General features: G+C 51.7%; 1 protein-coding gene across 2 annotated transcripts; it reads left to right on the top strand.

Annotated features, from left to right (window-relative positions):
* The first annotated feature begins 217 nt into the window (after window positions 1-217).
* KCTD10 (potassium channel tetramerization domain containing 10) lies at window positions 218-11,144 on the top strand. Of its 2 annotated transcripts, none has more exons than XM_034068345.1 (7): window positions 218-284; window positions 1,517-1,730; window positions 5,736-5,905; window positions 6,349-6,438; window positions 6,685-6,737; window positions 7,460-7,655; window positions 8,223-11,144. In XM_034068345.1, exons 1-7 carry the CDS (start codon window positions 282-284, stop codon window positions 8,439-8,441), a joined length of 945 nt encoding a protein of 314 aa, XP_033924236.1. In that variant the 5' UTR covers window positions 218-281; the 3' UTR covers window positions 8,442-11,144. The 2 variants fall into 2 exon arrangements, with proteins under 2 accessions (XP_033924236.1, XP_033924237.1); XM_034068346.1 differs by having other exon boundaries at window positions 6,352-6,438.
* The last annotated feature ends 618 nt before the right edge of the window (window positions 11,145-11,762 follow it).

Consider the following 11,762-nt stretch of genomic DNA (forward strand, 5'->3'; position numbering starts at 1 on the left):
CGCCTTCGTTCCGCTCGCTCGTGCTCTCACCCGCCAGCTCCACGCAGAGAAACCCTCGGCTCTGAGTCTCGCTGCTGCCGGGCGGAGCGAGCCGGACCGAGCCGAGCCGAGCCGAGCCCGTGAGGGGGGAGCGCAGCGCAGCCGCGCCCGGGAGAGGCTGAGGGGACATCGGAAGGGTTTGGCGGCGCACCCGGGCGGGGCCGGAAGTGGCGTGAGGGGCGGAAGTTCCCCCGCCCCGGCGCTCCCGCTCGCTCGGTCCGTGGGGCTGCGCTGCGCCGTTCATGGTGAGGGGGGAGCGGGGCCGAGGGGCACCGGGGGGGGGGACCCGGGGTGAGGGGGTGCGGGGTTGGGGGTCTCAGCCCCCAGGGGCGCGGTGCTGGCGAAGGGGAGGTTATGGAGGTTCCAGGCGCTGAGCCCTGGGGGGATCCGGCCCTCAGCAGTGGGGGGGCCCTGGTGGGGCTGTCATTGTCAGCCCAGGATGGCGCTGGGGGCTTGGGGAGGGCAGGGATGGGGGCTGTGTGCCCCTGGGCTGTGGCCTGGTGCGCTGGGCCCCGTTTGGGCACGGCTCCCGTCACGGTGATGGGGATCGGTCCCTATGGCTGGGGAGAGCTGGAGCAGGGGCATGGGGCTGAGGTGCACGGCAGACGGCTCCAGACCGGCAGAGGGAATGGTCCCTTGTGGCCACCTCTGCCCATGCCACTTCCTCGCCGTGTGAAACACAGCGGCACTCGGGGTCAGGTTTGCTATGGGATAGTTCTGCTTTTAGTGAGAGCAGAGCCCAGATCACTCGGTGCAGGCAGGCAGCGGGCTCCGGAGGTGGCAGGATCTGGGACTGCCTTGAGGTGTCGGTCACCCCATCACACTGACACCGTGTGAGGCAGAACCATTAACAGTTAATGGCTTGATTAAGGATTTATGGTTAGCGGCTCTCAGAGCATTTGTGGGGCTAAGCCAGAGTGTTCCTGTTACAGCCCATGAGCTCATTAGCTGATTAACCAGGAGTGACTGGAGGCCACGGGCTGCAGACTGGGGGAGGAGGCAGTGGGGACGTGGGACATTGGGTTTTGGTGTCCTAAGGAGGGAAGGGAGTGGGAAGCCCGTGTGTGCTTTAAGGGAATAGAGCCTTGGGAAAGCTGTGGATAGGCTGTATTTTAACACACAGGAATCGTCTGCTCAAGCTCTGGGTGTTGCGAATTGCTCAGTTACCAGATTATTGGTAAAGTAAGAGCTTAAGCTGTAGAAAGAAACGAGCACAGTCTTTGTGGGAAAGCTCCGGCTGTTGCGGTGTGAAATGCTGCTCAGTGTTCACTGACCAGGGTCATTTATGGTCTTTGGCTGGTCTATGTCACTGTCAGAACAAAGAGCAAGGCTAAAACACTTGAGGACTTCATGGAGAGGAGCTGAGGCTGATGATGCCCAGCACACCTGTACTGCTCTGTGTCAGTAACCCCCCGTGACGTGAGTGGGGTGTTGTGTGTCGGAGCTGCCTGTGTAACCAGTCACTCCTTCCTTGCAGGAAGAGATGTCGGGAGAAAGTGTGGTGAGCTCAGCAGTGCCAGCAGCGGCCACTCGCACCACCTCCTTCAAAGGCACCAGCCCCAGCTCCAAGTATGTGAAGCTCAACATTGGTGGTGCCCTCTACTACACCACCATGCAGACCCTGACCAAGCAGGACACCATGCTCAAGGCCATGTTCAGTGGCCGGATGGAAGTCCTCACCGACAGCGAAGGTAAGGGGCTGCCCTCGTGTCCTCGTGCTGGTTTCGTTCCTCTGCAGTGGAAATAGTTCAGAAGAGGTGGGAAAAAAGCATTAGAGAATGGAGAGGAGCATGTAGTTGTAGGCCCAGGTATTTCTATATTTTGTGAGTGCTACAGCTCAGCTTATACAGCTGAGAAAAGATGTGGAGCAAAAGGCTCGCGTGACTTGGGAGGAGACCAAAGGGAGACTTTACAACAGTCTTCTGATGCCTAAAGGGGCTACAGGAAAGCTGGAGAAAGGCTTTGGACAAGGGCCTGTAGGGACAGGCCAAGGGGAACGGCTTTAAACTGCCAGAGGAGAGACTGAGATGAGCTCTTAGGCAGAAGCTCTTCTCCAGGAGGGTGCTGAGGTGCTGGCACAGGGTGCCCAGAGAAGCTGTGGCTGCCCCATCCCTGGCAGTGCTCAAGGCCAGGTTGGACACAGGGGCTTGGAGCAGCTGCTCCAGTGGAAGGGGTCCCTGCCCATGGCAGGGGTTGGAGCTGGAGGAGATTCAAGGTCCCTTCAGCCCAAGCCAGGCTGGGATTCTGTGAGTTGAATAGTTGTCTGGACAGCAGAAGGACAGTACCAAGTCCCAAGGCTTCTGTCAGGCCCAGATAGTATGGGCTGTGCTTTTGGAACACTAACACTGAAGCTCTCAAGTGTATGGAAGATGGTGGGATAGAGATTAGGAAACTATGAATGAGTCAGGGCTTGGGTATTTACGTTGAAGCCCAGGAGGCAGTTCTCTTATCTTGTTTCCTTACCTCAAATCTAAGTATAAAATGTGATCTGAACACTGGGACACTGGTTTAGAAGCTAAAAGCTGATCTTTTGGAAATGAAATGGTTTTCTTATGAGTATGGATTGTTTCCTTCACTGCAACAGAGCCAGAAACTTGCTGTTGTACTAGTGACAAGCAAAGGAGAGAGCTGGTGAATGGATCTCTCCATGTTAAATGTGTCTGGAAAGAAGGAATGTGCAGGATGTCAAACAGCCTTCTCAAGGAGCAGTACCCAAACACTTCCTTACCAGACACATTGATTTTATCTTCTGATGATCTGAGATTCTTGAAAACATTTAAATTAATGCTGTAGCTAAAACATGTGCATGATAACTGCAGCTGGGAGCAGAGGTTCAGATCAGCGTTCTCTGTGTGCTGATGGGCTTGGCTACCCTGTCTGTACCAGTGACTGGTTCGTTGAGGACCTCCCCCCTTGCTGCTGAACCTCAGGCACTAATCTGAGACTTGCCAAGTCCTTCAGTTTGGAAGGGGATCGGAAATTCCAAGTGAATTGTGGAAGCCCACCCTGGTGTGGTCCCGGCCCTTCCTCCGGGCATCCTGGGCAGGTACCACAGCAGGGCTGGTACATCCCGTCCCATTCCCAAGGCTGTAAGTGCAGGTCGGTTTGCTGGAGAGCAGCTGACAGAATCATTGCTGATGTGAGCATAACTGGAGTTTAATGTGCTAAAATCTCATACTTAAGGCAGCAAATCCCAAGTTGATTTTGCTCTGAATCCCACAGTGTCCGTGTGGGATTGCTCCATTCTGCCAGTGTGTGTTTTAATAGGAACTTGATACTTCCTGTCTGTTGTAACTGAGACACTCCCATTGCAGCAGATCTTGCTTTATCTCCCAGGGCCTGGTGTGACAGTGGAAACTGGGACAATGGTATTGGAGCTGTTAAAGGAAACACTTTTTATCTGAACCCCTTCAAAACACCCCCGTTGGTCACACCCAGAGTCTGGCCCAAACAAAGTGGTTCTGAGGTAAAGAGCTGGAGAAGCTGGAAGGAGACAACTTTTGAACCAGCCTCTGGAATGGGTCATGAGGGCTCCTCCCCTCGGTTCAGATGCATTCTCCTGAGCCCAGCACCATCTCAGAGCTTAGCAACTGCAACGTGCTGCTGGCTGGGAGACAGAGAAGACTGAGTTCTCTCTGGTGGTGGGTGAGTGTTTGCAGCTTAGAAATGGTTCATGAGCTGTGGCACATTGTCATATTTGACCATCTTATGGTAAAGAGCAGAGAGAAGGGGGTAAGTTTTCCAGGTGCATACATCTCTTTCCAGGTTTCTTTTCTGCAGTGTAGCTGTTTCCCTCTCTTAGCTTTAATCAACTGATCCAGGTGCATGTTTTTATCCAGCTACCAGTAAGACCTGAGCATCAGGCAGGCTCCAGTGTCAGGCTTCAATGTCAGGCTGCTGGTTCATCTGTCAAAGCTTAGTCACAAAATGCAGCCTGGTTCCATTTGAATGTTTGGATGCTGTCCCTGAGACTCATTGTAAAACAAGAGAGGAATTTCCTACTGTGAGTAGGTACAGTTCATGGATTCCTTCCTCGGTAAATGGATCACAGGACACTTCTGTATTGCTGCCATTAAAATAGCTTCAAAAGACTAACTGAAACCCACTTCTTGGGCTCTGCACAGCTGTGACTGAGTGGCATGGGGTCATTTCCCTGTGAGTCATTGTGCTTTGGCTGTTTGGTTAAAACAGGAGGGTTTGAGCCATCCCTTGTATCTTGCAGTGCTGCTTGAGATGTTTTCTCATCTCCAGATGAAAATGAGCAATTCCTCCTTGGTTTCACCATCTATAAACAGAAAGCTCCAGCAGATTTTTGCAGCCTACAAAGGGAATCACAGTGGAGATAACAGAGAAGTTTGGGGATTAGAACTGTGCTCCTGCCCTGCCCTTTGCCTTCCTGCACGTTGGTGGACTCGAGTCACTTCTGTCACCACTGCAGTTGTGGAATGGGGATATCTTTGGTTATTAGCATGTCTGATGCTCCCTCTTCTTAAAATGGGAGATCTCACTTTCCATACCTCTGCACTGACAAATGGGCTGTTCGTGCTCTGGTTTGCCAGGTACAGCCTGGATCAGTCTTTTGTTCTTTGATTTCTGCCTCTAGTTCTCCTGCCTCCAGCTCTCTAGTCTGCAATTGCAAGCACACTGTATTTTATGTAGCAGCACAATGATGGAGATGAAAAGCCTGTAGTAAACTGCTGGAGAGTGCCTCAGTTTTCCACAGCAAAAGGCTGCATTCCCTTTCAAACTGCACCAAATGTTCAGCCTTTACCAGCAATTCCATTCATGCAGAACACACAGGGGCTGCTTTAACCTACTTTCCTTATTTGTCCAAAATATGAGTCTTTCCCCACAAGCGTTTCCTCGCTGCATTCCTGAGCTGCAGCCTGGAAGAGTGGCCATCTGTTCATTTATGGAAACTGGAGCCTCAGCATCGCCTCCCATTGCTCAGGATCCAGCCTGGTCGGGCAGCAGACGGGGGACAAGAGGTGAAGCTCAGATCCTGTGTCACCGGTTAACTAGGAAGGACTTTGGTTGCAGCTCTGTCTCCTTCACACCATTGTCAGCATGTAGCTGTACTTTAGATTCCACTTCCACATGCTGCTGCATCGTGTCTTGCAGCAATCGATGTTGTGCTGATAACCAATGTGTTCTACCCAAGTCAATGCACTTTGGGGGTACACAGTGTTTGCCATGATGCTGCCCAGTCTGTGCTGCCTTTCTCTTGCCAACCTTCTTGCACATCCATTGGGTCACAGGGGGTTCTTGTGCTGTTTTCAGGTGCAAGAACCTTCAGGTGGTCAAGTGTAGCTGGCTTTAGTAAGGAACAGCCCAGTGTGTGTCACAGGGACCTAAGACAGAAGGCAAGAAAATAACATGTCAGGGCTTTGGGATAGAGGGAGAACAGAGTTGGTTGGTTTGAGAATGAGAAGTATTTGTTCCTCTGTTTCAGTTAATTATTGTCAATAACTGGAGAACTATGAGACACAAGTGAACTTCCCACCTTACTCCCACATACTCTGCACTGGAAATGCAGGAGGAGGAGGTATATTCCCTGGGCTCTCTGCTGCTCTGCTTATTTGCTCAAGCAAGAAGCTGGAGTTTCTCTCTCTTGGCAGGAACCTGCTTGGTGCAGGTGTCAAGGCCTTTTGCCACGTTTACCTCCACTTCTTAACGTGCCCTTCCTCCATCCCCAGGCTGGATCCTCATTGACCGCTGTGGCAAACACTTTGGGACCATCCTGAACTACCTGCGGGACGGGGCTGTGCCACTGCCAGAGAGCCGCAGGGAGATCGAGGAGCTCTTGGCTGAAGCAAAGTACTACCTGGTCCAGGGGCTGGTGGATGAGTGCCAAGCAGCCCTGCAGGTAGGTCACAGAGCTAAGGGGGTTACGCTGGCTGCAGTGAGGGGTCCACAAGAGGAGGCAGCATCTGGGCAGAGCAAGATTCTCTGCTGGTTTCCACTTTGGTGCCTTTCTGAGGCTTGGGTGGAATGGAAATAGTTCATGTTGTTGATCTGCTGGAGTCTGGTCACATCCAGAGATCCATCCTGAGTAACTCAACATTTAGTACTACCCACTTACAGGGATAAAGAGCTGCTCAGCTCCCTCCTCTGAGAGCATTCAGGGAGCAGCAGCCTGGTTCCTTTGCACTGTTCTTCGTTGCCATCAGGGTCTTACGTTGCAAAATGATCTGCCATCAGCACAAGCACACTGCCATCTTCAGCACAGAACACACAGGACCTTCTCAGTTCATAGGAACATGCCTTAAGGTCTGTTTATGTTCAGCTGCTGTTTGCTTCTTGTTTCAGCAGAACAAAGATGCATATGAACCATTCTGCAAGGTACCAGTCATCACATCCTCCAAAGAAGAGCAAAAACTTATAGCCACTTCCAACAAGGTAAGAGCCAGGCTGCATCCTCACTTGGGAGGGTGAGAACCAACAGTGCTGTAGTCACAGAGGGGTTGCAGCCCCACTGCCAACCTGTGCATGGCAGCTGTGCCCCAACAACAGTAACAACAACTGGGCCTGGGCCTGATGGTGTCACATCCTGTTGCAGCTTCTCTGCTGTAGGGTCTGTGTCTGGGCTGGCATTCCAGCTCTTCCTGTACTGCCTGTAACTGATCTACGGTTTGTGTTTTACAGCCAGCAGTGAAGCTGCTGTATAACAGAAGCAACAACAAATATTCCTACACCAGGTAAGTGGCTTCTGCTGGACTTGTTTGAAGTTTTAATAGACTAAAACCCATGACAAGCATTTGCTTTCTCTTCACTCGGAACCAATGACAGATTGCTGCTGGCATGCACTCAGGTTTTTCCCTATTAATTTCAACCTTCAGTCAGAAGGGAGCTTGCTGTCATCAATGGAAGGTTATTTCTGTGCCAGAGGAGTTCCTCTCATACTTCAGTGCAGCTGGCAGAGGCTCCTGGCCAGCTGCTGGCCTGCATTCCCCAAGGGCTGCAGCACGTTCTTTGAATGCAGGAAGCTTTCTTGCTGTAGTGTTCTCAGTAAGTGGTAAAATCAAGCCTGGGAGCTTGTCTCCTTTCCTTATGCTGTGTATGTTCCATGATACAATGCTGTTTCCATCCAGCTGGTGCTGAGCTTGAGCTTAAGATTGGCTTTATTTGGGCAATACAATTCTTTACAGCGATTAAACGGTCCTGAGCAATGTTATTCCCAGTACTGCTGATGTATCACTGCTTCTTCAGCAGCAGGTTTTCCTGCTTGTGCTAAAGTGGATAAATAAGTTATCTGCTGCAGGGCTGGATACCAGCTGTAAGCACTGCCTTGGCAGAGACACAGTGAGTTAAAGGGAACTGGGTTTACAGCCTGTAACTGCTCACTGCCTGAACCCTGTTGTGTTCTGTGTGCTGCCTTCATTACCTTGACGTGACCAGCGTCTGCCTTCATCCCTTGCAGCAACTCCGATGACAACATGCTGAAGAACATCGAGCTGTTTGACAAGCTGTCCTTGAGGTTTAATGGGAGAGTGCTCTTCATAAAGGACGTGATTGGAGATGAGATCTGCTGCTGGTCTTTCTATGGGCAGGGGCGGAAGATCGCCGAAGTCTGCTGCACTTCCATCGTCTATGCTACTGAGAAGAAACAGACAAAGGTAAGAGCAAAGCCCTGGATGCTTCCAGCAAGGGGCTGCTGGCAGCAGCATCCTGACATCTGCTCTGCTCTGAACACTCCTTTCTTTGTTGAGCATCTCTGTAGAATAATCAGTGCCATTCAAAGTGGTACTGGTCCAAGGGGTGCATTAGGGGTGGATGCTGCTTCCCTGTGGCACTTACAGAGGGGTGATTGTGGTATCCCATAGTGCAGGTTCAGTCCAGTTCTTTATCTATAGGCAAACTTGTGCATTTAGCTAGTTTCGGTTGACATCCCTGTGTAAAGACAGATCCTGGTGAGCAGTGATGTGACTTCCCCGTGCTGCCTTACCTTCCCAGGGGCAATTTGAGTCTGCCCTGTGGGCAGGTCTGCTCTGAAAACAACCCCATTTGCTGGCTCAGAGGCCAATAACAGAACAGAAACAATTGTGCTGGAAAAGATTCCCATGGCTAGGGTGCAGTGAAGAGACCTTAAGACCCGAAAGGTATCAGGGATTAAGACTGAGGTAACCTGGTGCCTGCAGCACTGGCAGCGGCTGCGAGTGATGCTCTCTTTGTGGGGTGGGCAGGTGGAGTTCCCGGAAGCCCGCATCTATGAGGAGACGCTGAACATCCTGCTCTACGAGTCCCAGGACGGGAGGGGACCCGACAACGCGCTGCTGGAGGCCACCGGGGGAGCTGCAGGTCGCTCCCATCACCTGGAGGAGGACGAGGAGCGGGAGCGCATCGAGCGCGTGCGGAGGATTCACATCAAGCGCCCCGACGACAGGGCCCATCTGCACCAGTGACTGCTGCAGCGCTGCCCGGGAGCACTGCTCCTCCTCTGCTCCTGCAGCACGGGAGCAGTGCTTCCCCTCGTGTGCAACACGGGCTGTACATTACGTTTTGTAACAAACTAGGTTATGGTGGGGTATTTAAATGCAGTAGTTGTAGGACAAGGATCAAGGAGGTGACTGGGCAGCTGAGAGATACGGTAAGGACCTGTGGAGCAGCTGGAGAAATGCCCTGAACTTGAAGCACTCTTGTTTTTGCTACAGAGAGGAAGGGGGCTGGCTTCCTTTGGCTTTAGTAACTGTCCTGCACTTTAAACCATAGAGTCAGCCACACACCTCCCCTCTGGCACTCCCTGACCCCCTTTTCCTCCCAGGCAGAGAACTGGGTTGATCTGAACACACCTGAGCTGCTGCAGAGCTCCCTTCTCCCTGTAGGCAATAGGGTTGGTGGCTCAGGAGTGACTCCCAGGAGGACATGGGCTGACTTGATTCCTGTAGTGCTGGGGGAGCTGCTCCTCCAAGGGTTCAGTGGAGCTTCTACAGCTCTGAGCTCTTTCTCTCTTCTCTTATCTGAATGGTTCAAGGGTGGAAGATGTTAAAATTCCTCCAGAAGGAGGCTTGGGAGCAGACTGCATGGGCTTGCTTTTCCTTAGGGTGGTGTTGACACCAGTTAGTGCTCAGAGCTTCTGCCTGACTTTGGCTCTCAGCTGGGGTTTGTTTCCATCAGCTCACAGGTCCACAAGCTGAGCTTCCCTTACTGCAGCTAAGACAGGAGCTGAGTTCAGAGCCCCTATGCCAGCCCAGTGTAGGCAGGAGCTAGAGCTCAGTGCTGTAACTGATACAGGAGCATTGTCTTGCTCTGAGTAGGGACAACACAAGTACCATGGGGACGAGGAGTGGCCCAGAGGCAGATAGTCCTTGTCTGACTTCATCCTGAGCACATTGCAAGTCTCTTCAGAACTGGCAGCTGTTTGGAAGGGCAGAGCTGAAGTGGGTGCAGGAGCCCTCTGTGGTCCAGCTTTTTCTAGGAGTACTTTTCTAGTATGAATGAATGTTTTATCTACCTCCTCATCTCTTGTTGCCTATCGTGGACTCACGTAACAATTACGGTGGAGGATGGTGTGCTACTCAATAGGACTGCATGCTGGAGGCTAATGCATGGAGCCACAGCTCTAATGCTTCAGGAGAGGGAGGGAAGCCCAACGTAGGAAGTCTTAAGCTTCAGGCTGGTAACCTGGCAGCCACCAGAGGACTTTGGCCTATTCTAGAGGGGTTTGACCCTTCATCTGGAATATCTCACACTGGGGTTAATGGCCAGACATCTCATATGGAGCAGCAGCTCCATGTTCCTGTTCCTCAGTGAGGGGGTGACACGGTTTTGTTCTCCTCCTGCTACAAGGATTCCAACTCCTGGCTCAGGGCTGTTAATGGCATCTTAACATATTAAAAACCAAAGGTGTTGCCAGAATCACCAGCTACATTACTCCAATGTGTTTCAAAGAGCAGTTACACCCCAAACTCAGTTTAGCTTGGCTGTAGAGGCTAAAATAAAGTATTAAGTGCTTGCTTAGGGGTACAGTTTTGAATCAAGTTAAGCTAAAATGATTTCAAAGTTAGGCTGAGGTCATCTATCTGGTAACCAAAGACTTCTCTAAGCTACATGCAGATGGGGTTGTTGTACCTGTCTCCTCTCCCCTTTCTTCTTCAGATACTGCTTCTTAAGAGCTCAACGGTTGATGTTTAGTTCTGCAGCTTCAGCTCTGTCCTGACAGTTACAGGCTTCTTTTGCAGGCTGTCCTTACATGTGTTTGCAGCACACTTTCGGGTTGCAGAGGTCCATAGTGCAGTGTTGTGAAGGACCCAGTGCCTCTCCCTTCTTACCTTCCTGATGTGATAAGCTGGGGGTGTGGAAGGGAAGTCCCTTGAATTGCTCTGCTTTTCCAGCTCTCTGTACTTTGACCCTCAGTGGCTGTTGCTGGGCTGGTCATGGGTTTGAGGGTCTGTAACAGACCCACTGCCCTAGAAGGGTCCATACCCTGCGCTGTCTGAAGCTGCTCAGTCTGACTGCCTTGTCCCAGCCATTCCCTGTGCTCCTGCCCATCCCTCAACTGTAGCCCTGCAGCAAACCCTGCTCCCTTTGCTCACCCCACAGAGCTGGCTCTCCTGTGGGACAGGCCAGGCATCCCCATCCTCAGCTGTGCTGAGCACCCCCACACTGGCTGCTCAGACAAAACCCAGTCACGTCCTGCAGCATGGGAGCAGGTTCAGCTCCAGGAGGTGACACCAGCCCTAAGCATCCACCAGGTCACAGCTCTGTGATTAACCTCTCTGTAAACAGGTTCTTAACTGGCTTCAGGAGCTCCTCATGGAGGTTCTGCAGAAACCAGGGGATGATTCTGTTTACTCCTTGTACAGCAGTTACAGAGCTGGGGTTCAGTCACTCCAGGACAGTTGGAGTAGTTTCAGGTTTGTTACTGCACTTATGGGCAGACTCTGCCTTAACCCTCCCTGTGCTGTAGTTGAGTAGCAAACATGTCCTACTGTCCCCTTTGAATGTCCCTTACCTGCTGGCCACTTGTCCTCAGGCTGTGGAGAGAGACTTTGTTAATGCCATGGCACAAATGCTCTCGGCTCTTGAGCCTTTTGACTCTAAAGGGTTTTACCTCCACAGCTTCCAGGTGAAGGTGAGTGCAGGGCTGAGGTCCTGGCCATGAGCAGCCCTGGTACTGCCACACGTAACAGGGAGCACAGCCCTGGCTGCTTTGGTTCTCCAGCCCCACACACCAGACACCACCAGTGACAGCACAGCAGCGTAGGGTGACTCAGATCTTCCTTGTGGAAGTGATTTTGTCCAGCAGCAGCTTTAACCCTGGGTTAAATCTCCCATCAGGGTGTTTACTCCCACCTGTATCTGTGTAACTGTAGCACCAGTCTTACCTTAGAGCAAAGGGCAGGTAGATCCTTTCAGTCTTAATGGAGTTGTTCCATCTCTCAGACAACAGCAGCGAATTCCTTTGTTCTGTACAATCATTCCCTCCTACTTTATACTTATCCACAGGAAAAGCTTCAGCTGCAGCTCAGTTTATGGTTGATGTTTGCAATATGTACTTTTTTTTTTTAATGTAACACAATAAATTAGAAGATGTTTCGTATTTACACGTGGGTCACTTTATTGCTGCTCTGAAGCTGTCCTTGGGGCCCATGGAGCTGGAAAGAAGCGTTAAGAACAAACAGCAGACATCACCCTCGCCCTGGGTTAGTTTGACCTCCCAGCAGAGATGTGGCTCTTGGGACTCTGCAGAGCCCAGGGTGTGAAGGCACCAAGTCCAGGCTCTC

Source organism: Melopsittacus undulatus, chromosome 12 (genome assembly GCF_012275295.1).
Source record: "Melopsittacus undulatus isolate bMelUnd1 chromosome 12, bMelUnd1.mat.Z, whole genome shotgun sequence".
NCBI classification, from domain to species: domain Eukaryota; kingdom Metazoa; phylum Chordata; class Aves; order Psittaciformes; family Psittaculidae; genus Melopsittacus; species Melopsittacus undulatus.